The sequence below is a fragment of the Heterocephalus glaber genome, unplaced genomic scaffold (genome assembly GCF_053883595.1).
Source record: "Heterocephalus glaber isolate CG9 unplaced genomic scaffold, H.glaber_assembly_v1.0 deba00001429, whole genome shotgun sequence".
In the NCBI taxonomy this organism is placed as follows: Eukaryota; Metazoa; Chordata; class Mammalia; order Rodentia; family Bathyergidae; genus Heterocephalus; species Heterocephalus glaber.
This window is the reverse complement of record NW_028258294.1, coordinates 34,108,404-34,135,443: the sequence shown is the minus strand read 5'-3', so window position 1 is coordinate 34,135,443 and position 27,040 is coordinate 34,108,404. Positions and strand designations below refer to the sequence as shown.

Genomic DNA, 27,040 nt, shown 5'->3' with positions numbered 1-27,040 from the left:
TTATCTTCACTGGAAAGTTTTCATAGTAGAAAGAAGCTGGAAATCAATAATGGATAGAATTAGCTGGATGTGGTAGTGCACACCTGTAATCTCAATACTCTGGCAGGCTGATGCTGCAGGACTGCAAGTTCAAGCCCAGCCTGGGCAACTTGGTGACTTAATGAGACACTGTCTCAAAATTAAAAATGAAAAAAGGTTGATGTAGATCCCTATAAAGGCCCTGGGTTCAATTCTCAGTACAAAAAACAAAACAAAACAATTGATTTTATTGGGTAAACAAAAACATGGATTTCTATAGAATTTTCACATTGCTTTGAAATTGGATAGCTGGAAATTGGGCATAACAATACTGCTTAGTTTGGAGGCTCTTGAAAGAATGGATCGCCTATTCCATTTGGTACTCTTGCATTATTACTCCCTCAGTTGAGCTTTCAAGTGTAATAAGGGGATGGCAGTTGAAAAATGGGAAATTAAGGGCTGGAAATGTAGCTCAGTGGCACCGCGCCTGCCTCACAAGCGCAAGGTTCTGAGTTTGATGTCTGGTACCAAGAAAAAAAAAAAAAAGGGAAATTAAATTTTCCCCAAAGCTGAAGCATATCATTATTCCCCTCTGCTTTCATTAGCCATATGGCAATTCCAGAATAGGGTGACTAAGGACTAAAGCACTATTCTGTACTTTTTTTTTTTTTTTTTTTGGTACTGGGGATCGAATTCAGGACACTGTGCTTGCGAGGCAGGCAGCAGAACCACTGAGCTAAATCCCCAGCACCACCTGTACCATTTTTTTCAGAAGTATGTGATACTCATTTAACTCCAAGTACTTTGATAACATAACTTTTCCAACCAAAACATAAACAGACTCCAGTTACCTTCACTTCTAATATATGCTGTAATGATTTGATCATTGTTGCTGTCAATAGTAATTTAATAAACACCCAATTCTGGATGCTGAAATAGCTACATAAGGATAGGAACCAAACAGACTTGAGGCACATATTGGCCACAAGGGACTAATATATATTTATTGACTGACTGACCCAATATACTCTCCTAGGTCTTTTGATTTCTAAAGTTATGATAATCTATTGTGAGTTCAACTAAAATAATCTCTAGGGGGATAAACATCTGGAATACTGAAAATTAAGATTCTTTAGTCCGGGCCAGGGATTTAGCTCAGTGGTTTCGCCGCCTACTGAGAAAACGCAAGGACCTGAGTTCAATCCCCGGTACCAAAACAAACAAACAAACAAAAAGATTCTTTAGTCCTGCAGAATTAAAAAAAAAAAAAAGCCAAATTTCCCAGAGCCTGTAATCTACTTAATTTTAAAACAAGAAAACGGCTGGGTGTGGTGTTGCACACCTGTAGTTCCAGCACTCGGGAGGCTGAGACAGGAGGATCGCCGCAAGTTCGAGGCCAGCCTGGGCTACATAGTGAGTTCAAGGCCAGCTTGCGGTACCACATTGCGAGACCTGGTCTGAAAAAAAAAAAAAAAAAAAAAAAAGCAAGACAACAACTAGCTCTAACCTGAGCGTCAAAGAAACGCTGGTTAGTGACAGCTAGTATGGTACTGGAAAGAATGCGTATCCCTGCGGCAACACGGAATTGCCATTTTAAGTGTTCTTGCTGCTTCCCATAGACGTCATTTCCGGTGTTATCTGTGTTGTTACCGGGAGCTGTAAACAAGGTGTGCAGATATCTGGAGAGCTGTCGGGATGCAGCAGAGCGGAGCCGCGGCTGGAAGCCGTGGCTGCGCTCTCTTTCCGCTGCTGAGCGTCCTATTCTTCCAGGGTGAGTGGGCCGGCTGGCGGGGCTCCACTTCCGGCCGGGGGGGGGGCGGTTAGGGAAGATGGTCGCTTTTCCGGTTCCGGGTGGGGGTTCTCAGGAAAGCCCCTGTTAGGTTTCTGAGAAGGAAGGAAAGGAGGTGTGGCAGATGTTTTCTTCTGGTAAACAGTGCCCACTGCGGAGAGTTGGTATCTTGTCAGACTTTCCTGAGCTGTGGGAGCTCAGCCGGTCACCTTGTGTTACTTGGCATTGTCTTTAGGTGATAACACGACTCTGGAACCATAAAGCTTTGGGGTGCTGTCTTGTATGAGATAGCAGTGATTGTGTGCTGAAGTTTTGAGAGCTTTATACCTTGATTTGAGGCAGGCAATTCTAATGGTCAGTAGTTTGTTCCAGTAAATTTGAGAAACAAAATCATGACCGTAATTTTTCATGTTTTTGTAAATGATTAGCAGGGGCTAACAAATAAAGTGTGTATTTGTCACAGAAGGGGTTTGATTTTATTATAATAGACAAACATATTGAAGAAAAAGTTGCCTTGGTATTTTTGAAACATTAAAAAAATATGAGAAGAAACATATTCTCTTGAAATTTTAATCGTTTAACTAATACCAGAAGTATACTATTGACAAGATAACGTATTAAATTTTGGACACGTTTGGGTTCCACGCAGTTTTCAAATTGTATAAATTTCAGTCCAACCTAATTAACTTCATTTTAGAGTGCAATTATTTCCTGGATTTTGTATGTGGCTTTTTTGAAAAGTAGAAATTAATATAGCTAGCTAGCATTAGAGTGAATTGTTAACTTCACAAAATTTCCCAATAAATAATGGGGATTTCTAAAAGCAAGCTTTAATATTTTATGATGTAAAGATTTCAGGTGCCCTAAATCTCATCAGGTAGGTCTGGGAAGTTTTTATTTATCTGGTGACTAATACGCTGCCAGCACACTCCCTGATACCTCCCAGTTGCCCGTGTCATCCAGCTAAATTCTTTTTGCAATATAGTATTTAGGCTACCTTATTGTCATTTCATGTAAACCCCTATCTCCCTACCCCGCCATGAGAAATGTTCAAATATTGTCCCGTTAAAGGAAAAAAAATTCTAGAAATGAATGTTTTTTGTTTTATTATGTTTTTTTGAGAGAGTCTTGCTATGTAGTTCAGGCTGGCCTGAACTCACTATGTAGCCCAGGTTGGCCTCAAACTCATGGCGACCCTCCTGCTTCAGCCCCCCAAGTGCTGAGACTGTAGGCATGATGAGTGTTTTCTTAAACCTAATGCCATTTCACATTGAAGAGTTCCTTCAAATCCAGTGTACCAAGTAATCCCAACATTCAAATTAATTTTATGATCTGTGTACTTGTTGAATAGATTTATATTTCACTTTTTAAAAATAAGTTTGAGATACAACTCACAAGCTATACAATTTACCCCTTGTAAAGTGTTCAGTTCAGTGGTTTCTAGGATTCAGAGTTACATGGATCCTACTACAATCAATTTTAGAACATTTTTATCACTCTAGAGAGGAACCTTGTACCCATTCCCACTTTTCCCCAGCCTTTGGCAACCACCAGACTACTTTCTGTCTCTAGAGACTTGCCTATTCTAAACGTTGCATATAAATGGAATCATCCAGTATGTGCTTTTTTTCTTTCATTTAACATGTTTTCAATCCATTTTTTAAGTGTTAGGTGATAGGCCCTGGTTTCATACCAGTGTTCATTTGCTTCCTCTCTTCAAAGATAAGACCCCTTAAATTATTAGCTTGGTTGGATTCTCCTTAAGTTATAAGCCTGGTCTCACTGTAATAGTTGTTTAAGTGTGTAGAAATGATAGCCTATGGAGCCTAGTCTTACATTTGTCTTTTTTCCATGTGAATGTCCAATTATATGAATCAAGAATTGGCCAATTTATATTTTGAAAACGGGGACGTATAAAATTGTAATCTTCATTTTATCTTGTTTATTTAATTTCTCCCATGTAAAAAATTACTTATGTTAATGCAATTCTCATTTTCAGATTAATTTTTGGTTCATTTTAATGGATATGTTTATAATTAGCATATTTACCTGGTCAGAATGCTTTCTGACTTAGGTTAAAAGATAAATAAATATCTATAAGGACATTAGACTAAGATGGAAGTTTCTGAATGACTGTAACACTGGATTAGAAAGGGGAAGGCTTGGGGCTGGGGATTTAGCTCAGTGATTTCGCTGCCTGCTTCGCAAGCGCAAGGACCTGAGTTTGATCCCTGGTACCAAAAAAAAAACCCCAACAAAAACAAACAAACAAAAAAAAGAAAGGGGAAGACTTAGAAAGGGATTTGATAGGAACTGTCAGAGATGTGGCGGGGAGGGGGGTAGATTGTATGTAATAATCAGTGTGGAGAATTGGTTGGAGGGAGATTAGAGGGATTCTGATTTGTAATTCTAACTCAGATCTCTTCTTTACTCTAAACCAGGCATTGGCAAAGCTTTTCCATAAAGGAATAGAGAATCAATGTTTTCAGGTTTGAGGCACATAATCTCTATTGCAATTATTCAGTTCTGCAAAAAGTGCAAAATGTGCCATAGACAATATATAAATAAATGCACATGGCAGTATTCTCATAAAACTTTGTTTACATAAAGGTGCTGAAAAAACTTTTTAGTTGTTTATTAGGAACCCCCTGGAGGTAATGATTGGTTTAGGCCCGTGTAGGTCACCCACAAAAAGGACAGTGCAGTCAGATATTAGTTATTCTTAGGTTGCCCTCTCTTGTGAGATCAGTTTGCTTCCATTTGGTCTGTGGGTCATAGTTCGCTGATCCTTACCCTAAACCAATTCCTTTGATATTATCCCTTGGGCATTTCCATCTCAATGACATCTAAATTCATCCAGAATCAAGTCCATGTTCTCTTGCTAAGCCTGGTACATTTCTTGTCTTCTTTCTGTCAGTGATCACCAAGTCAGAGACCTGGGAGTCATTCCTGACATCACCTTTTCTTGAATATTAACTTCCCTCATGGGTTTTTGTTTGTTTGTTTTTGTTTGGTGCAGAGATCGAACTCAGGAGCTTGCCATTGCGAGACAGGCACTGTGCCACTGAGATAAATCCCCAGTCCCTAGGCCCCTAACTTCCTTCCAGGTTACTGCATATGTGTAATTTTTTTCCCCCTAAAGGTGATACCAGCCCAATACAGAAGGGGTCATCAAGAGCAGAGCTTTTCCTGAATGCGTGCAATGTACCTATTTTTTTTGTTTTGTTTTGTTTTTTGGTACCCGGGATGGAACTACGGTCCTTGCACTTGCAAGGCAGGCAGCCACACCACTGAGCTAAATCCCAGGCCCCTGAATGCCTGCAGTGGAAAGATAGATGCAAAGGGAGTTAAGGGTGTTGGAAATACTATAAAGAAGGTGATAGGGAGAGACTGGTTGGTTAATGAGCACATTTTGTTCCCATACTAGAATTTATGGTGAGCTATCCACTTATTTCTCTCCAGTCTTTCTGTGCTTCTGAATCTCTTTGAATTTTTGCCCTGGAGGTGCTTGCATTTAATGGAGGAAATAGTTGTTATAAATTAGGTGCACTCAATGGCATATGACTGGGGTAGCATTATGTAGGAGGTATTATAAGAACATGGAAGAAAGAACCAAGAGGGAATTTGGGAAGGTGCCACAAAGTGGATCAGTATTTGAGCTGGTTTTGAAGGTATGTGAGTGTTGGGGATGTGGAGAACAGCCAGACAGTGTCAGAAGCGATGTTCTTCCAGACAAAGATATGTTCAAAGGAAGGCACAAATGCAGGGGCACAGTACATTTGGGAAATGTCAGGACATTGCAGGCATAGCGAAGGGGATTGGATGGGTAAGTGGCAGAGTGGCAGAAGTTTGAGCCCAGATTATTATTGTTTGGATTTTATTTATTTATTTATTTATTTATTTATTTATTTTTGGTACCGGGGCTCAAACTCAGGTCCTTGCGCTTGTGAAGCAGGCAGCGGCAACACTGAGCTAAATCCCCGGCCCTTGTTTGGATTTTATATCATAGCACAATAGGATATTATTGAAAGTTTTAAAGTATGTGTAGTGTTTTTAAAAATAATGATAGCTAACATTTATTGAACATTTTTATGCTAGGTGCTGTGCTAAGCATTTCATATGCTTTTTGTGTTTTTTTGGTACCAGGGATCGAACTCAGGTCCTTGTGCTTGTGCAGCAGGTGTCAAAACCACTGAGCTAAATCCCCGGCCTCATATGCTATTTTTTCTCCTTCCAGCACTGATGATTGAACCCAGGGTTTCATACTGAGCAATATCCCCAGCCTTAAAATATTAAAAATAATTTTTTTTTGAGATGGGGTCTTGCTAAGTGCCTAATTTGCCCAGGCTGGGCTTAAACTTGAAAGCTTTCTGCCTTAGCCTCCCAGAGTGCTAAGATTACAGATGTGTGCTGCCACACTCAACTCATATGTTATCTTTTAAAGTTTTATTGGATCTTCACAATGATCCAGTGAAGTAGGTCTGGTTATTATTCCCTTTTACCAAATGAAGAAATTGAAGCTTGAACAGGTTAGGTAACTGTGATCAAGGTCTAATTGCCAGAAAATAGCTGAACTAGAACTTGAGTCCAGATCTGGCCAATTCTAAATCTATACTTTAATTCTTTGTACTATACTTTTGACTTAGGATAAGGGGATGAAGAGACAGTATAGATCAGTGGTGGTGAACCTGTGTTACATGTGCCACAGCGGGCTGTTTGTTATCATTGAAAGTTCTGAAAGATTTGCCATCACTGGTATAGATTATCTGTTCATTTCCATCTTCCAGTTTTTAGACCTAGTTCTTGAGCCATGAATAAAGATTTTTTTTTCACACTGAGGAATCAGGAATGAGGGCTTGAGAGAGATTGGGGATAGAGGGATGAGGGCTTTCAGGGAGAGAAAAGAGCATTTGCAAAAGCATAGAAGAAATGACAAATTTAGCATGGTAAAGACAGAAAGGATGCTATGGAAGAAGCAGAAGTAATTCTCATCTTTGGGATGGGTTGATTCTTGTTAAAGCTCTTATTAGTGCACTCAGTCTTGGTCTCCTCCATTTAAGAGGAATGTGACCAGACTAGATTGTCTAGAGAAGAATGAGAAAATGATTCAAAGCAAGCAGAGGTAAAAGCAGAGGAGCTGGTGACTCAGAACTGTCTGTGGTAGGAAAGGTTGAGAGAGTGTAGGAGAACTGGAGAGGTGAATAATGATGATGATATCAACGTGCATTGGGTGCTTAATTGGGTTAGATGGGCTTTTCAGTGCTGTCCATGTTTTCACTCATTTAACCTTCACAGTGAACTTGTGAGGTAAGTACGACTGTAATTCCCACAGGTTCATGATAGCAAAGATGTAAAGTAACTTGCTAAGGCTGCAGAGCCAGTAAGTGATAGGGCTGGAATTTGAACCCAGGCTCAGTGGTTTAGGAGTCTGTGTGCTTGCTCACAACACCAGCCTGCTGGTGCCAAGGAACTACTGGGTATGAATGGTTTAAGAAAGAGGAGGTCACTAGAAGGTTTTAAAAATGTTACCTTATTTTTACATTTTGTTTTCCTTCCCATAATTTTCTTTAAAAGTTTTTCTTTTGTGGTACTAGAGATTGAACCCAAGGCCTTCACACTGAGCTACATCCTCAGCTTTTTAAATACATTTTTTTGAAACATGAACTTTCTAAGTCACTAAGTTGCCTAGACTGGGCTTGAACTTGAGGTCCTCCCAATTCATCCTTCCAGAGTGCTGGGATTACAGGCAGCATGTGCCACCAAACCCAGCTCACAAATTACTTTCCTTTTTTTTTTTTTTTTTGAGATACGCTCTCACTGTGTAGTTCAGGGTGACCTTGAACTCAGTATAGATGCCAGGCTGGCCTTGAACTCATGACAGTCATCCTGTCTCGGCCTGCTGGGTTACAGACTTGTGCCACCATGCTCAGCTTCATACTTTATGTTTTTTTTTTTTGGTACTGGTGATTGAACTCGGGTCCTTGCACTTGTGCAGCAGGCGGTGAAACCACTGAGCTAAATCCCCGGCCCCATAATTTACTTTTAGTATGATTCATTACCAACTTTAAGAAATAAGAGGGAAAAAATAGGAGGGAAACTAAATAGAACATTGTGGCAGTAAATCAAAAACAAAAACAAGACCAAACTGTTAAATTACTTTCTTATTTTTATTCCCCGTTCTTATCTTGCTGGTGCTTGAGGCAGTGGTAGTTTCATGCTGCAATCACGTTGTACTTGGGGTAAGTCCCTCTGACCCCATGCAAGCTGCTGTGTTCCTGGAGCAAGTGTGTGTGTTTGGGGGCTGGGGTGTGCAGGGAGATTCAGAGCTGGTGGTGGTGCTGCCTTTTAGTTTGCTGTGGGTTGCCCTGCTTGTTTGTACTTAATTTGGCCACAATCCTGTGTTTGGAAAAATGCTGGTGTGACCAGGTTTTAAATTTTTACCCAAGTGTTCTATCTATGATTTAAGATTGTAAAATGATAAATGCTCTCCTAGATTGATGCAGATACTGGCTCCTTGTCCCTTGTGGACTTGCCTGGGAAGGTATTGATTGCTCCGGCTTTTTGATGAGACCGCTAAAAATGATAAGTGGCATGCCTGTGTTGTTCACTCATATCTGTATGTTCCATGAAAAGAAATACATTTAAGTATTTGCTTCTGCTTTGATTAGGTGTTCACATTGTCATTTCCTTGGAGATTAATGCAGACACTCATGTCCGAGGTTACGTAGGAGAAAAGATCAAGCTGAGATGCATGTTCAAGTCAACTTCTCATGTCACCGACAAACTGACCATAGACTGGACGTATCGCCCTCCCAGCAGCAGTCGCACAGAATCTGTAAGTGTGCTCTTTTCAAAAAAGTTTCCTTGAAGCAAAGCTTTTGTACATGGTGGGGGGGTGGTTGGGAGGAGAGAATAAAATAAAATAAAATTTATTTTAAAAATCATTTACACTTTAAAAAAAGTATTAAAAAATTTCCTTGAGTCTTTTGGGTTAGCAGTTTTTGAATCCTTTAATTGCAAGTCACATGCACACACAAGGCCCTCTCAGAACAGAAAATGAACTTTTATGTAAATGGAAAGAGGTGAGCTTCTGCCTTCTGTGTCACTCATTTGATCATGTAGGACTTTTTATTTTTCCACATAAGAATTTTGCACATATCCTGTAAGAAAAAATTGTCAGAAACCAAGAGAAAATATGGTTTAATTTTGTTCCTTTTTTTTGTTGTTTCTTTTTTTGGATGATATTATAGTTTCATCTTTAGATTTGATATATTAAAAAGGTTACCTGCAGAACTATTGGCTAGAAAAATTCATCAGGTCTCAGTCACAGACATCCTTTCTCTTAGAGCTGCTTATTTCCTGTTGAGTGTAGTTGTCTCAATGGGTGTGTATCTGTTTGCATATCTGTGGTCTGTAGATTTATCTTGGCTTTTCCTCCTAGCATACAAACACCTGCAGTGATTTATATAGCTGCCTTTGAAGGAAATGGTGGGACTTTGTGTTGGTGACAGAAGTTGTTAGTGATAGATGGTCTTGTAATATTAGAAGCAGTATACTTTAGTCACACATATAAAACACATTTATGGTTCAAATGCCATTGTTGGCATCTAATTGAAGATTACAGTGCTAAAACAAACCTCTTTCTTTTTATAGTTCCATCAGTATCCTTAGCTCAGAATGCATGCTACTCAAGAATGTGAATGTCATAACCACACGTCTGATTGGATTTTTCAAAGTATTCTTAATTTACTTATTCTGTTTTTCTTATTGGAGAAACTTTCCCTTCATGTCAACACGTAAGCTTTGAATTCTATTTTAGGAGCTATTACTGAAGACTATGTAGCTTGGATCTAGGTAGGTGACTCTAGTGAAGGAAGGTATGCTATAGTCATAGTTCCTTTTTCTTTAGACTTAAAAATAGTTCACTTTATTCTGAGTAGTCAGGAATCTATGGTTGGCCTTATTTGGCTCTACCTCCTGTCCAAAAGTAGGGCAGAGCAAGCAATGGGGGAGCTTCTTGGGTCAGAAACATTATACACTAACAGCAGTTCGCTTGTTTGCTTGTTTTTTGTTTTGTTTTGTGTTTTGGTACCGGGGATCGAACTTGGAACCTTGGGCTTGGGAGGCAGGTGCTGGAACCAGTGAGCTAAATCCCCGGCCCCTAACAGCAGTTCTCCTATAGTATTGTTTTCTGTGAGGCTGGTCAGAACATCAGCAAACTTACCCAAGCTGGAATTACTGGACCCTTAAGGTCACACACTGTAATGATGCAGTTACATGGTTAGTCAGGATTCTATCAGGTTAATCAGTTAGCAAGGGTTTCAGTATCACTGATTTAACATGGAACTTATAGGTTAGATTAACCTTGAAGGTACACAGCAGGCCATGTTTTGTCTATAAGAATTTCAAACACTTTTAACTAATTAATTTTTGTCAATAAGGAGTTTCAAACACTTTTAATTAATTAATTAATTAATTTTGGGTGGGACTAAGGGTTGAACCCAGGGTCTCTGCACAGAGCTACATCCCTAGTCCTTTTTATTTTAATTCTTTAAAATTTTGAGACATGGTCTTGCTAAGTCACTAAGTTGCTTTGGCTAGGCTCCAACTTGTGACCCTCCTCCTCAGCACCCAGAGTGCTAAAATTATAGGCATGTACCTTCACACCTGGCAAATCCCTTTTACCCTGATGCTGATAATCAGTGGTAGGCCTTCTTTTCCTTCTTGGAGCACTCATTATGCATATTATTTCTTAATAATAAGAAGAATATAAGTTTCATGAGAGTAGGGACTATGTGTGGTTCCCTCTATATCTTTTTACTCACCATTCTGCCTAGAATATAGTTGTTGTGTACTAAATATTTTAACAATGAACTAATAAATGATTCATCATCTTCTCTGGGAAATTACAATGCAAAATTGGGTAATTCAGTGGTTACAAATGCATGATTTGCTAAGTGGGATGGTATTAAGCAAACAAAGAAAGAGGAAAGCCTTACATTTTACATAAGAGAAAAAACTTATATTGTTTTGTAGCACCTGCCTGGCTCACCTTCAGGTGTCATTAGGTGCTTTTGGTGATGAGGTATCCAGTCACCAAATCCAACATAGCATTTTAAAAAATTCAACATACATTCATTGAGTGCTTATCATACATTTGAATTGGATTTATATTAATTGCCAAGGTAGATAACTCGAGAGATACTGGATTGTATTACATCCTCCCAGTGATTTTGAGAATAAGCAGAAATCTCCCTTTTTTTTAATGCTAATTTTTGTCTTTGAGTAACTCACATAGTTTTTTTGTTTTGGTACTGGGGATTGAACTTGGGTCCTCGCGCTTGTGCAGCAGGCGGCGAAACCACTGAGCTAAATCCCCGGCCCTATAGTTTTTTGATTTTGGTCTTATTTCCCTTTTTATAAATTTGGGATAATTATACTTGCCTCATATAGTTTAGTGTTGTTATGAGCTTCTATTGAGTAAATGTGAAGAAGTCATTTGCAAACTAAAGTACTACATAAATATTAGATTTTATTTTATTTATTCATTTATTTTCCAGTACCAGAGATTGAACTCAGGACCTTGTGCTTGTGAGGCAGGGACGGCACCATTGAGCTAAATCCCTGGCCCTTAGATATTTAGAGCAATGTATTTCAACTTGTTGACACTGCGAGCAGGTTAATTCTCTGTTGTGGGGGCTTCCCTGTTCATTACAGGAAGTTTAGCAGTATCTCTGGCCTCTACCCACTGGATAACAGTAGCTCCTCTCCCTGTTGTGACGGCCAAAACTGTCTCCTACTCAGTAGCAGAGAAACAAGTAACCAGGGGCTTGTGGGTAGCTTAGTGGTATAGCTCTTGCCTAGTATGTTTGAGGACCTGAGTTCAGTACCCAGCACTGAAACAGACAAACGAACAAGGAAATTGATTTAAAAATGGGCAAAGGCTCTGAATAGGTGTTTCTCAAAACAAGAGACATTAATAGCTAATAGATGTATGAAAAATGCTAAACATCTCTACTTATCAAGGAAATACAAATTAAAACCAAATGAGAAACAACTTCATACCTTTTAGAATGACTATTATAAAAAAGACAAATGATAACAATGTTGACAAAGATTGGGGAAAAGGGAACCCTCATACACTGTTGGTGGGAATATAAACTAGTACAGCCATTTTGGAAAGTAGTATGGAGCTTCCTCAGAAATTTGAAAGCACAGTGGTAGAGCTTAGTATGTATGAAGGCCTGGTTTCAATTCCCCACAATGAAAATAAAAATCACATTTTACCCCATAAATATATACAATTTTTATTTGTCAATTAAAAATAAATAAAATTTAAAAAAGATCTCCAAGCCGGTGTGGTGGCGCATGCCTGTAATCCCAGCATTCGGGAGGCTGAGGCAGGAGGATCACCAAGAGTTTGAGGCCAGCCTGGGCTACAAAGTGAGTTCAGGGCCATCCTGAACTACATAGCAAGACCCTGCCTCAAAAAACCAAAAAATAAAAAAATTTAAAAAAAGATCTCCAGATATTACCAAGTGTTTTATAGAGAGTGAAATTGCCCCTGATTGAAGGGTATTACTTTAGATTTTACAGAGAATTTAGAAGAGATTCAAGGGTTAGGGCCTGAGAATTCTCAACAGTCCTTTTTCTAATCAGTTTTATTAACTTTTCTTTTTATGATGGAGGTGAAAAAAGCATTTAAAAATTGCCAACTGAAAAACCCATTATACAGTTGTATTTTACTTTGGACCTGCTTAGCTCTACATTTTCAGTTCACTTTCCAAATTAACTCTTTCTTTCATGGTGTTGCTTTTTAGATTTTTCATTATCAGTCTTTCCAGTACCCAACCACAGCAGGCACATTTCGGGATCGGATTTCCTGGGCTGGCAATGTATACAAAGGGGATGCATCCATAAGCATAAGCAACCCTACTCTAAAGGACAATGGGACATTCAGCTGTGCTGTGAAGAATCCCCCAGATGTGCACCATAATATTCCCCTGACAGAGCTAACAGTAACAGAAAGAGGTAAGCTGATTGCCACCAACCTTCTTCTGCGGGGCTCTGTCACTACTCTGGTGCTTTCTGGAGTACTCGCTAATAAGTGAGGCCAATTATCTGGGTAAGCCAATTGGATCGTTGGATCATTGTGTCAAAATGGCTATTTTTTTTCTATCCCAGTAAGTCTGTTAAGTTGAATTTTTGATCTTTATTTTGAAAACTGAATTTTCTCTTCAAATATTGGCATAGTTTCCCCATTATCTTTTTTTCTTTTTCTTTTTGTACTGGGGACCGAACTCGGGACCTTGCCTTTGTGAGGCAGGCGCCAGAAGCACTGAGCTAAATCCCCGGCCCTCTTTTTCATTTTAACTTCAGGTGACCAAAGGTCTTGTGTAATGTATGAAGTAAATGGAGGGTTATTACCTATGTGAAATAGAAGTCATTCTGGTTTCCCTAATGTATTCATACTCCCAGTAATGAGACAGTATTCTTGCCCATGTCTTGAAAGGGCACTCCCTCTAATGATGGGAGGTAATACATTACTTTTATGCTGCAAAAAATAGCAGCTACTTTTTAGCATGAAACAAGTGGAGAGGAAGTTAAGGACTGACCTTGTTTTCTACATTTTTCTCTTGTGACTATTAAGTGGTCATTCTAGTTCTTAACTGGATTTCAACTAGAGACTTAAAAATAAGATACAGTTGACCAGAGACATAGAGATAGTTGCTTTATCATTTCTCAGGTCTTTCTTCCCTTCTTATCTTCCTTTCTTCCTTCCCTCTTTTATTCCTTCTTCTCCTCCTTTTTCTTTATTATCTTTGTCTTTGTCATCTTTGACAGTCATTAATAGATTTTGAAGCATGGACACATTCATACTGCTGGAAAGAATAGAAATTGGTGATGTTTTTCTAGAAGGCAATTTGGTAGTAGAGATCAGATTTCTTAGAAGTATTTCCTTTGATCCCATCATTCCATTCTAAAATTTTATCTTAAGGAAGTAGAGCTAAACATGAAGATTTATGTGTTAGTTTGGTTATCCTAATGTGACTTGCAGATTCAAAGAATTTGGAATAACTTCAATGTCCACCATTAGATAATTGACTCAATGAATTATTCAATGTAGTATAATACCATACACATTAAACATCACATCCAGAAGGAATTTTTAGTTACATGAAAACATATTTATCACTGGATATATGTGCATGCCTGTAATCCCAGTGCTTTGGGAGGCTAAGGCAAGGGTATCAAAAGTTTGATTTTTTTTTTTTTTTGAAACAGGGTCTTGCTATGTAGTTCAAGCTGGCCTTAAACTCACAGTGTAGCCCAGGCTGGCCTGGAACTTGCAGCAATCCTCCTGCCTCAGCATCTTGAGTGCTGGGATTACAGGAGTGCACCAACAGGCCTGACAAAAGTTTGAGTCCTACAGCCGGGTATGGTGGCACACATCTGTAATCCCAGGCCTCAGACTGAGGCAGGAAGATTGCTCTGAGTTCAAGGCCAGCTTGAACTACAGGAGACCCTGTCTAAAAAACCAAAGAAAAATAAATAAGTAAATAAATAAATAAAAGTTTGAGTCTTAGCATGGCAATTTAGACCCTGCTTCAAAATAAAAAATAAGAAAAGGACTGGGTATGTAGCTCAGTGTGAAGGTCCTAGGTTTAATTCCCAGTACCACAAAACAAAACAACCAAACCAAAACAAAATTTAAACGTATATACCATACATTAAGTAAAATATGTTAAAACACTATGTAAAATATGATTTATATTTCTAAGAATATACACCCCACCCTCATATGCACCCTCATATGTATGCCATACCCCTTAAAGAAAGATTGAAGTGTTAAATACCTATGTGTTTTTCCTAGGTAGTAGAGTTATGGGTACATTTTTATTCTTTATTTTACTTTTGTTTATCTCCTACCTTTTCTGTAATGAATTTATCCCTTTTGTAAGCAGAACTACATGAGCGAAAGTAGAGCCTATCTCATGTCAGAAGGAGCACCTGTACACACACTTCTCTCTTCTCCCCTCAGGTTTTGGCACCATGCTGTCCTCTGTGGCCTTGCTTTCCATTCTCGTGTTCATTCCCTCGGCGGTGGTGGTGATTCTACTGCTGCTGAGAATGGGGCGGAAGGCTGCAGGGCTCAAGAAGAGGAGCAAATCTGGCTATAAGAAATCGTCTATTGAAGTTTCAGATGAGTATGTCTCCCTGCAGCCCAGAGCAGTTGGCCCATTTCCTTTTCAGCCCTACTTTGGAGGTGGCGCCTAGATGTATATCCACGCACCCTTTTTTTTTTGGTACTGGGAATTGAACTCAGGTCCTTGCCCTTGCGCAGCAGGCAGCAAAACCACTGAGCTAAATCCCTGGCCCATTCACACACTTTTTTTTCTTCAGGTTGTTTAGTTCTGTTGGTAAAATTTCCTTTTGAATAGAGAGTAGTTCTGCTGAGGAATATTAGGGGAAATGTTCAAGGTTTCCCCTTTCCCTTCTCCTTTTTTCTGGCAGTACCAGGGATTATACCTACATGCTAGGCAAGTGCTCTACCACTGAGCCACATCTTCAGCTCTTTATATTTTATTTTGAGACAGGGTCTTGCTAAGTTGCCTAGGCTGAACTTGAACTTGTGATCCTTCTGCTTCAGCCTCCTGAGTAGCTGTGATAACAGGTGTGTGCCACCGTACTCGGCTTCTCTTCTCCCTTCTTTTGCCCTTCTTGGTCGGCAGATGCTGTGAAGGGGATACGTGCATTGTGATTATCAAAAGCATTTGTTAGCTGAGTGTGGTGATGCACACCTGTAATCCCAGCACTCAGGAGGCAAAGGAAGGGTTGCCGAGAATTCAAGGGCAGCCTGGACTATAGAGTGAGTTCAAGGGCAGCCTGAACTACACAGCGAGACCCTGTCTCAAAAAACTAAAAAAAAAAACCAAAAAAACCCCAATAACATTTATTAAACACAATCAATTTTTTTCCCTAAAATGAAATCTACCTAAAAAAAGAAAGGAGTAACAAAAATCTGTGTTAAAAATCCTCTAAGTAGCTGGGCATGGTGATGCATGCTTATAATCTCAGCACTCGGGAGGCTGAAGAGGCAGGAGGATCTCTGTGAGTTCGAGGCCAGCCTGGGCTACATAGTGAGACCTTGTCTCAAGAAAATAAAAATCCTACAAGTTTTTTTTTTTTTTTTTTTTTTTTTTTGCCATGCCAGGGATCAAACTCAGGACCTTGCGCTTGCGAGGCAGGCACAGCACCACTGAGCTAAATTCCTGGCTCCTTCAAGTTCTTTATTGTCTGAATCAGGGGTTCTTAACCTGTGAGGAAGAGTCTTACTTTGATAGGGTCCAAAATTTTCATTTTGTCTTATGTATGTGCATCTATTTAATGGTGAGAGTGACTTTTACAAGGCATTTATGGCTCTAAAAAAGTGAATAACTATTGGCAAAAATACCAATGTCTATTTCTAAGCATGGTATACAAAACCCTTTATGTCCTGACCCTAAGTTACATTGTTTTCTGCCTTTTCTTCTCGTTTGCCCCCATTTCCAGCTATAGGGAGCTTATCTTTCCCCACTTGGCATATTACACTCATTCAGGTATTTCACATAGCTAGCTAGATGGATAGATAGATATTTTTCCCAGGTGCTTTGTCTTGCTCTCCTTCCTTCTCTTGCTTGTCTGGACGCTGTTACCCTCCAACCCCAGCTGAATATCCTTTCTCCTAACTCTTCCTGTGTCCTGAAGAGAGAATCAGTCACTTCTTCCCTTTTGCTGCCACAGCAGTTTCATCTTGACTCTATTGAAACATTGATCACAGTGAGTTATAACATACTTGTTAAGTTTATAACAGATCTCTCTTCCCCATGAGATTGTGAGCTCTCCACAGGACCAGTTTTTCTGTATTTTTTTATCTCCAGCCTATCATGATGCCTCAGATGGTGTGGATGCTCAGTCCTTTTCTGAGTGAATGAATGGTCGTGCCCAGCAGCTATTTATTGAACACTTACTATGTGCTGGGCTCTGTGGTGCATGTTTCACATGTATTTATTTTTATACTTACTCCTGACAACTGTGCTTTAAGGGTACATGATAGTGTCTACATTTTATAGACGGGGAAATTGTCTCCTGCAGTTAAGTTTGACCAGTAACCCAGGTAGTAAGTGGCAGAACTGGGATCTATAACCAGACTAGTGTGATTTCAAGACCTGAATTTAGAATTCAGGTCTGTTCCTCTATACCAGTGATGGCGAACTTTTTAGAGCTTTCAATGATAACAAATAGGCTGCTATGGCACACGTGCTGTTTGTTCGCCACCACTGCTCTGTACTAAGGTTAGTGACATCTGATATTTGGTTTGTGCTCTTTCTTTTTTTTTTTTTTTTTTTTGGTTTGTGCTCTTTCCACAGCACTGACCAGGAGGAAAAAGATGAGTGCATGGCAAGGCTTTGTGTCCGCTGTGCTGAGTGTCTGGTAAGTCCCTGCTAGCTTTCTGTTTACTGTTGCTTTCTCACCTTCCTGACTATTTAAGGGGATCCTCTGCCCTCTGAGGCAGCAGAACTATGCAGGTAGGCCAAACGAAGGGTTGAACCAGGCTTTTTTCCCAAAGCATTTTGGTTTCTAGGACCCCAGAAATTCCGGGCACAGTTTTGCTCTCTGTCTCATGGACACGAGGTGGTGTTCTTAGGCTAGGAAAAGAGGTGTGGAGCAGTCTCTGCTGACTGACAGAAGGTCTTGAAAGAGCAGTATCTTTTTTTTTTTTCGTACTGGAGATTGAACTTGGGACCTTGTGGTTGTGAGGCAGGTGGCGGAACCACTGAGCTAAATCCCTGGCCCAGGAGCAGTATCTTTTGCCACTGAATTCAAATTAGGAGACTTTGAATCACTGGACCCAAAACCCTGGATTTAACTTTTCTGCTGAGCCTCATTATTTTCCAGGGGGTTAAAGTTATAACCTTTTAGGTAACTTGATGTCATTTATCATTAGGAAACACCACGTTGGAAGGCCTGAGTTTTCATTTAAATTTCAAAAGTCTGTCATCCTTCCTCTTTGAGTGCTTGCTATGACTAATAGGCTTTTGTGGCTGTTCTGGGATCTCAGGAGTAAGCAAGACTCTTTGATGTGGTCCAGTTAGAAACAAGTCAAAAGCAACCTGTGATCTAATGTGAAACATACCCGTCATTGCAGGGATTAAACTTGAGCCCTCTTTGTACTCACTGTCAAGCTCAGCATTTGACCAGACGAGTGCAGCCCAACTATTCATTGCAGTGCCCTAGTGCCCTTTGTTTCTCTTTCTTTTTCCTTTTTTTTTTGGTACTGGGAATCGAACTTGGGACCTTGTGCTTGCTAGGGAGGCAGCGGAACCACTGAGCTAAATCCCTGACCTCCTTTGCTTCTCTTTCTCTCATGCACTTGAGTATCCTAGGTGAGATGACCAACCTTCTGTCAGTCAGCAGTACCAGGGGAGAGAGAGGACCTAATACCAACTCTTTGGTGTTTGAATATTTTGGTAACACAAAATTTTTAATGTTCATGTGGTTATTAACCACATTTCCTATATTAATTCACTTTGTGATTACTGAGGATCTGACATGTGCTATGTGCAGTATTTTAGCTACTCAGGAAATAGCTGTGAACAAAACTGACAAACATTCCTACCCTCATGGAACTTAATGTTCTTTACCTGAAAAATTCTTTCTCATCTTCTAAGACCCAGTGGAAATGTCACTTTTTAAAAAACTGGAGTATGACGCTGACTAAATTTTTTAAAATAAGTAAAATACACAGCATGTATAGTGTTTAATGCTATGAAAAAAAATCAGGAAAGAGCTAGGATGGCTGGATAGAGTTGTGATGTAAAATAGGATGGTTAGGAACACCCTCAGTAAGATGATATTTGACCAAACTCCTATAAGATGTAGATGGCAAACTATATAGCTATTGTGGGGAGCGTTTCAGGAAGTGGAAATTATATGGGCTCTGGGGAGGGTTCATGGTTGGCATGGGGACAACAAAAAAACACAGCATGGTAGGTAGACTGGCTCTGTTATGGTTTACATCTAGATATCTCCCCAAAGCCTCATGTACTCATAGGCAAGACTTCTGAAAGGTGACTGAATCATGGGGGTGCTATAGCTAAATGTGATGTTAGGAGGTGGGGCCTGGTCTGAAGAAGTGGATCACTTGGTGTCTTAGTTACTTCTCTCATTGCTGAGATAAAATACCCAGAGTTAAAGGAGGAAAGATTTATTTAGCTCACAGTTTGTAGAGGATTTAGTCCATAATCAGCTGGCTCCAAGGCAGGGTGGCATGGTAGACAGGCATCACAGAAGAGCAACAGTTCATGGCAGGAAGAAGGTAGCAAAGCAAGCAAGGGATGCCCACAGCTCTTTCTATCCCTTATGTCTTATCCAGGGTACTTAGGTGGGTAGCACTCACACCCTTAATCCTAGTGCCCTTGATCCTAGCATTGCACCATGAATCAATTCCAGGGTTACACACCCTAGATCCAGCCACCCTTGACAAAGCCTCACCTATGACCACATTAAACTTTGGGGAGGACATCTAGACACAAACCATTACGCTTAGGGTGTGACCTGGTAAGGTACATCTCTTTCCCCAGGTCCTCCCTTTGATCCCTGCTTCCTGGCTGCCATGATGTGAGCAGCTTTTCTCCTGCCATGACCCTCTGCTATACTGTTTCTTCTTGGCAGCCAGCTGACTGTGGACTGAAATGTGAGCCAAAATAAACTTCTCCTCCTTTGAGTTGTGAGTGTCAGGTATTTTGTCCTAGTGATGAGGAAAATGACTAAGACAGATTCCCATCCCAAACTCCTGAACTGTCCTAAACATTCAGAGGTAGGCAGGACTTTTCTTGTGTGTTGAGGCTTTAAAAAAATATTCACCAAGGAAAAGGAAACAATTAGGGCTGCAAAACAGAAATTATCCCTATAGACACATGGTATTGAGGTCCTGTGATGCTTCCCAGGAATTTAGGTGTGTTGGGTCAGTGGCATTTCACTGTTGTCACCCCAAGCCAAGTTCTATCCAGAGCAGGCAAATGTATGTCTTTGCCTAAATTCAGACTGTGACATTGTACTTCACATATACACCACACCTACTTTCTTTCCTCTCTAGGATTCAGACTATGAAGAGACATACTGATGAAAGTCTGCATGGTAGAAAAACAGAAAATATCCCATTCCACTGGCTGCTAAAGCCTCTTGAGGGAATGGAGCTGGCCTGGATAATGATGAAGGAAGATTCTGGAGCTCCTGTGTAAAGACTTTAGGAACCATTTATTTATTGAAGAAATGTTCTTTTTATATTTACAACTGTTTAAAACTCTTAGAAGAGACTCATGACTTCCCCTTTTAATATGTTATGCTCTAATGGAATGAAGAAATTCTTCTCCTGAACAGAAAGATATGTTTTGGTTCACCTTCACCCCTGAATGTATTGCATATTTTCATCCAGTTATTTGAAGGAGAATCCTAAATGTTTGCCACACTACTGGTGCCAAAATAGTATTTTTAATGAAGTGGAGCTTGACACTTCTTGATGATGTGCAATCAGACAAAATGCTTGCTTGGGATAGACGTCTCTTGTTTTTTGCTTCATGAATATTTTCAGCTGTGATTTAGTATACAGTATACATAAATACTTGATTTAATGATCTCATCATCAGTTGTATTTGGGTGACTTGGAGTTCATAACCCTAATTTCCTTAAAATTGGCAGGATTAGGCATCATTGGTTTGCTTTGATTGGATCTTTTTTTTTTGGTATTGGGGATTGAACTCGGGACCTTGCGCTTGAGCGGCATGCATGGTGCCACTGAGCTAAATCCCTGGCCCTTGATTGGATTTTTAAAGTATTAAATAAAGTGTCATTATTTTACAATTAAGAAAAGGAATGGAGAGTCAGAAATTCTTTTCCTTTCTCTGGCTAGGTGCAATTTGAGTCAAAGACTCTTAGTTATTTTACTTCCCTATCTCTGACTAATTTGTGGTTTGCTTCTTGATTTTTTTTGTGTGTGTTTGTTTTTTTGAGACAGAGTGTTGCTATGTAGCCTAAGCTGGCCTTGAATTGACTATGTAGCCCAGGGTAGCCTTGAACTTGGTGTTATCCTCCTGCCTCAGCCTCCTTGTCACGAAAGTATCTTATTTCTCCATCAATTTTGAAAGATAGTTTTGCAGGATACATCAATCTGGGTTGGAGGCTGTTTTCTTTTAGGGCTTGGAATATGTCACTCTTCTTGCCTTGATGGTTTGTGTTGAGAAGTCTGCTGTGATTCTGATGGGCTTTCCTTTGTATGTGATTTGTTTCTTTTCTCTACCTGCTTGGAGAACTTTGTTCTTCTGTTGAGTTTCTGGAATCTTAACAATTATATGCCTATGTATAGATTTGTTTTGATCAAGGCTATTTGGAGTCCTATATGCCTCACTTATCTGTATGTCAAGCTCTTTTCCCCTGCTTGGGAAGTTTTCTGCCATTATTTCTGTGAAGAGATTTTTTTATGTCATCTGCACTCTCTCCTGTTTCTTCATTGAGCCCAATCAGTCTTATGTTATTCTTTTTTGCATCATCTAGCAGCTGCTGGATTGATTTCTCATGTTCCCTTATAATTTTGAAGCAATTTTTCTTTTCCTGGTCACTAATTGCAATCTTATCTTCTATATCTGAAATTCTGTCCTCACACTGGCTCATTCTGCTGTGTAGACTTTCAGTGGAGTTTTTCATGTCCTGGAAATCTATTTGCATCTGTTTTATGGATTCCATTTGTTTCTTATGTTGGGATTCCATCATGTTCCTCAGCTTCTCTCTAGGTTTATTAGTCATGTCTTGCACTAAGGGCACAATTTCTCCTGTTATCTGAGAAATTATTTCTGATTTCATTTTTTCCAGATCCCCTTTTGTTGCCAGTTCAGTGGGTCCAGGTGGTTGAGTACCAGAGGGTTCCATCTCATTTCCCTTTGGGGTTGCTGTAGGTGATCTGGAAGTCTGGTTTTGAGACTTACTTATGTGTTTTCTCATTTCGACTGGGGGGGGGTGTGTGCTGTTGGCACCTGCACGGATTACCTCTGAGCTGGGAGAGGTGGGACAGGGGCCAGGAGCAGCGGTAGGGATGGTGGCCCAAAAGCCCTTTCCTGTGGGCTGGGAGCAGCGGGAGGGATGGTGGCCAGGAAGCCCCTTCCTCTGGTCCAGAAACAGTGGGGTGGCAGCTCAGAAGCCTCTACCTCTGGGCCTGGAGTGGTGGGAGGGATGGTGGCCTGGAAGCCCCTTCCTCAGGGCCAGGAGCTGCGGGACAGAAGGTGGCCCAAAAGCCCTTTCCTGTGGGCTGGGAGCAGCGGGAGGGATGGTGGCCGGGAAGCCCCTTCCTCTGGACCAGGAGCAGTGGGACGGCAGCTCAGAAGCCCCTACCTCTGGGCCGGGAGCTGCGGGACTCAGTACCATGGTCTGGTGGTCCGGTGTCCTCTGCGTCTTTGTAGTGTAGAACCAGGTGGCTGTACAGAGGAGCGGCGGGAGGGTGTCCAGTGGATTGTTGCCAGGGCGCAGGCTGACTCGGTGTGTTCCACTCAACTCGGGACCTCGGTAGGGCGTGTCTGTCTGCAGCGGGCTGATTTGGCGTGTTCCGCACGACTTGAGACCTTGGTAGGGTCTGCCTCAGCCTCCTGAGTGCTGGGATTATCCTTCATTTTTCAGAGGGAAGAAAAACTTTTCAATGGTTTTTTATTGAGGATTTATTAAACATTTTGGTAGTTCTTTGCCATCAAATCTTTAATATTCTTCAAAACCTTTTTTTGATTTCTAAAAGGCACCATTTATGAATGAACTATGGTATTTGCAAACTGCTTTTGCATAATATTGGAGATGAAGAAATGAGGTTGTATATAACCTGTATGTCTGCCATCTCTCAGTACCTTATAACACATTTCTCCATCCTTTTCCATCAACCTATTTCAAATTTTAATTTAAATAAGAATCTTTATCAGACATCTGATGAGGGATTGACAGTGTATATATAAATAGTCCTCTTAATAGAGTAACAAGGTTCTTTTCTCTGTTATGAGAGGCAAAAATTATCCTGCCTCCTTTTTTTCTTGTTTCAACAGGATGGCCTTCTCCGTGGTTTTTCCCTAAGGGGCTCAAAGATTTTGAGATTGTAGCATTTTATACCATGTATGTTATAAAATCACTTTTGTATTTTCTATGAAGGTCATTCATTTTGTCTTGTAGATTTGGCCTAACTTTCTGTCCAAAGATTAGAGAATCTGGATAGTTGTTAGACATTGGGGTCATGTGAGGCCATAGAAAAGGCTAGCAGGTAGGATTGGCAATTTACCTTTCTAGTGGGCAAACTTAACAGTTCTTTGGGCCACTTGTTAACTATGTGGTTGTCTGCAGCTGATCTAATGAGAACATTTCTGACAACTCATCAAGAAAATAAAACTATTTGAGCAATGAGAGTAAATAATTTGGATTCTTGGAGATTTGAAGACAAAAGATGCAATTGTGAGGGGAACTTTTTCGTGGGTTTCATTTCTGAGAGAGAAGTGGGAGACTGATATTACAGAAACCCATTTAAAGCCATATCCTATTAAATGAGGAACCAGTTTTGGCTAGGTCTTGTAATTTCCTTGCAAGCATGTTGTGAGGATTAATCCAGGTTGAGTGTTTTTCACTTTAGGTAAATGGTGCTCTGTGAATATGCAGACACATTATTTCATAGCCTTAATCATGATTTGAACCAATTCCTTCTTTTTTTTTTTTGGTACCAGGGATCGAACTTGGGTCCTTGTGCTTGCACAGCAGGTGGCGAAGCCACTGAGCTAAATCTCTGGCCCCCAATTCCTTCTTTTTTAAAGGACAGAACAATAGGTCCTTCATGGCAAGGGAGTCAGTTGGTACTTTAGTCTGCTCCGTGTGTTTGGGTCCCATGCCTCAATTTCGTTTTTCACCTCTTGCATATTTTGTTTGTTTGTTTGTTTGTTTTGATACCAGGGATTGAACTCGGGTCCTTGCTCTTGAGAGGCAGGTGGTGGAACCACTGAGCTAAATCCCCAGTCCCTCACCCCTTATATTGAGGTTAAGGTTACAGCTTTTTTTTTCTCCAAAGGAACATAAAGTGGTGGGTGGACCCCTGCTGTCTTCAAGGATGGAAGGAAAATAAAGTAGTTTGTTTTTTTGACCTAACATGTTAATGTTTTCTAATATTAACTATTAGCTATTCTCTCTCTATTTTCTTTTCCTCTTTTTTTTTTTTTTTTTGCTGCTCCCAGTGCTCTTGTCACACCATTTGGAGATCAGAAGGGGTTAAAAGCCCTTCAGATTTTTACTTTGAGGCTCCAGTCTTTTCTTGTGGTCATGTTACCTCTTGAGTTTTATGCATTCAACTCCTAATTCTGTTACAAAATGTGAACTTCTGAAGAGCTCTGTGTTTCCCCTGTGACCTGTTGCTTCAGGCCAGTTGGGGAACATATTTTTCTAAGACAGGAAGTGGTGCTTAATGAGGAAATGTTGTATGTGCTTATTTTGTAAAAGAATTCTGGAGGCCAAATCCTGACCCTAAATCTGCCACTCACTTATGCTTTTAAAGGGGAGCTTCAAAAAGACCCATAGGAGTGAGACTGCTTACCTGCACAATTGTTACCTGCACAACTCAAACTTTGTTGCCAAAAGAGGAGGCCCCATTCCTTTGACTCCAGTGTTGCACTGTTAACTGCTGCATTTCATTACCTTCTTTTTTTGGTAGGAGGGTTCGCACTGTTAGACATGTGTACAGATATTTTAAATCTTGGTATTTTTAGTCCATCATAGTTAATAAACTTCTTTGCACCTTCTGGTTACCTTTTGGTGTGTGTCTGTGTATAAGATGAAAGCTGTCATGTGGAAGACAGAGAAGGGTGTGTGGTTTCCAGCACTGAGCAAGAAGCCTGTATGAGCTGTACGTACTCCAGCAAGAACCTGCAAAGACAGTGGTGCACTGAAGCCAGCTCACACAGCAAGAGCTATTACATTTTTAGAAATGTTGTGAGCCAGTTGTTAATCTCTTGGTGGTTTGAAACAGGCCAAGGTGGGATATTTATATTACTGAAATTATTGGCTAACTAGCACACCACTTCTCAAGGACTGTGGAGTATAGTCCCTGAGGAGAACAACTGTTCATCAGCTTTGCATGTGACACAGAAACAAGTTCCATGAGATGAGTATTCCCAGGCCTAGGTCAAGCCAGTGTAGCCCAGGTTGAAGGCTTGTATATCAAGAACACTTATTTTGAAGTGGTGACCTAAGACAGAGATATCTTGATTTGATGAAAGCTTGGGTTCCTATCTCGGATGTCCAAGCTACCCATTCTCTAGGATGATGACTGGCTGCCTGCAAGCTGGAGAAACTAATCTCTCGCAGCTAGAGGAAACCTACATGACCAGGTGGTGGCTTGTAGGACTAGGCAGCCTATCTTTGGAAAAGGGGCTTGGTGATTTCCTGGCTATATTGCATGTCTGTGTTGAAAGAAAAATAAGAGATTTCTGTATCTATAACAGAGTCAAATTTTTATGGTAATCTTAAATTTATTGTTTACATGAAGCTGTTTTCTTTCTTTTTTTAGTTTGTGGGGCATTCATTTTATGAGGTTGCTTCTCCCAACATCCCACACCCACCCCAAACAACTCATTAAACAATAAATTATGGGAGCCAGGGATTTAGCTCAGTGGTTCCACAGCCTGCCTCGCAAGCGCAAGGACCTGAGTTCAATCCCCAGTACCAAAAAAACCCCGAAAAGATAAACAATAAATTATGTATTCATCCCATTAGAGAATTAGGTAAACCTCAGATTACAAAACCAAGGCCAAAATAATTTTGCAGTATTAGAATGTATTCAAGAAAGCAGGCACAATTTAACTGGATTAGATTTCCACACGGGATGACTGTGTTCCAAATGACCCTCACTGAGGAACATTACATCCCTCTTATATGTGGAAAGACAGTAGATGCATTCTTCTTAGTCACCGAGGAAGAAATTTTCTGTTTTGACAGCTAACACTATTTCTTTTTCGCTGCTCTTTTTCCTTCTCCTTTCTTTGGTTTCCCCTTTCAACGAAGCTTCTTTAGATGCCTTTGTTCATCCTTAAAATCCCAATGCTCGTCTCTGTAGAGGCCAATAAAATGGAGTGTGCCCATGAGTGCGAAATTTGTGTCATGGTTTGGATACCAGTTGTAGGCCTCCTTCCTCTTAGCCATGGGGTGCTCACTGAAAAGTTTCACCACTTTCATGGATTTGTATTCAGTCAGCCTGGCAACCTCACTGAAGATTTGGGCACTCAGAGGGCTCATGCGCAAGGCATATTCTGAAAGTGAAGACATTTCCCAAGCGGCAAAGAGCAAGACTCCCTGGTCCAGCCCTTTTTCACCCATGTGCCCTGACCCGGAAGAAGCTGTTTTCTTTCTTAGCAAATGTTTGCCTGATCCCACTTGTGAGTTAACTGTGGTATCAGCTTGAATAAGAAATACATAGCAGATTTGCACAGTTCTGGATGTGTGTGGATGACCCACCCTGGGTGTGGATGGTGCCAACCGATAGGCTTGTATCCTGGATGGGATAAAAAGGGAAAGAAGAAGGAAGTCTTGATTTTGCTTCTTTGGAAGAGCTCCAGTCTTCGACATCACCTTCGGACGTCTGTTTCCAGGCTTCCAGCACACACTCTTCGGCCTTCCAGCACAGACCCTTTGGCTTCTGATACAGACTTACACGGGTCTCTGGATTGAGCTCCAGGCCTTTGACTTTTCATTCAGTCCTTTGGAGCTCCAGTGCAGAGATGACCCTTCTGGATTCTTCTATCCCTGACTCTGCAGGCAGCCATTGTAAGCCTAGCTTGTAAAGCCGTATATTGTATGTATATATTTTTATAGTACATCTGTTCCTCTAGTGAACCCTAACTGATACAGATTTTGGTACCAGGAGTGGCTCTAGAGAAACAGAATTGTAAGGATGAATTTCTTTAATGATTTTACTCATTTCTGGAGTTGGCTCTCTAATTCAATAAGATGTAAAACTGCTATGGTGTTTCCTTCTGATAATGTACACAGTACTGATAGTCTATGGTGTGAACTGTTTAAAGTAATATGCAGTGTAGATTCATTTGATTATCCAAATTTACCACTTGTGAGATGTAAGAAATTTAGTGAGTCTATATATAATACTTTTCAATATCTTTGGCAGAGTGGGAAATA

General features: G+C 40.4%; 1 protein-coding gene and 1 pseudogene across 3 annotated transcripts; one reads left to right on the top strand and one right to left on the bottom strand.

Moving 5' to 3' along the window:
* Nucleotides 1-1,563: 1,563 nt before the first annotated feature.
* On the top strand, nucleotides 1,564-24,657 carry Mpzl3 (myelin protein zero like 3). Of its 3 annotated transcripts, none has more exons than XM_087212448.1 (6): nucleotides 1,564-1,789; nucleotides 8,012-8,046; nucleotides 8,476-8,642; nucleotides 12,628-12,838; nucleotides 17,218-17,281; nucleotides 19,947-24,657. In XM_087212448.1, exons 2-6 carry the CDS (start codon nucleotides 8,022-8,024, stop codon nucleotides 20,089-20,091), a joined length of 612 nt encoding a protein of 203 aa, XP_087068574.1. In that variant the 5' UTR covers nucleotides 1,564-1,789; nucleotides 8,012-8,021; the 3' UTR covers nucleotides 20,092-24,657. The 3 variants fall into 3 exon arrangements, with proteins under 3 accessions (XP_087068574.1, XP_012932017.1, XP_004856750.1); XM_004856693.4 differs by lacking the exon at nucleotides 8,012-8,046 and adding an exon at nucleotides 14,850-15,015 and having other exon boundaries at nucleotides 1,590-1,789; XM_013076563.3 differs by lacking the exon at nucleotides 8,012-8,046 and having other exon boundaries at nucleotides 1,571-1,789.
* A 1,092-nt stretch (nucleotides 24,658-25,749) lies between these two features.
* LOC147827936 (small ribosomal subunit protein mS33 pseudogene) lies at nucleotides 25,750-26,173 on the bottom strand (annotated as a pseudogene).
* Between the last annotated feature and the right edge of the window lie 867 nt (nucleotides 26,174-27,040).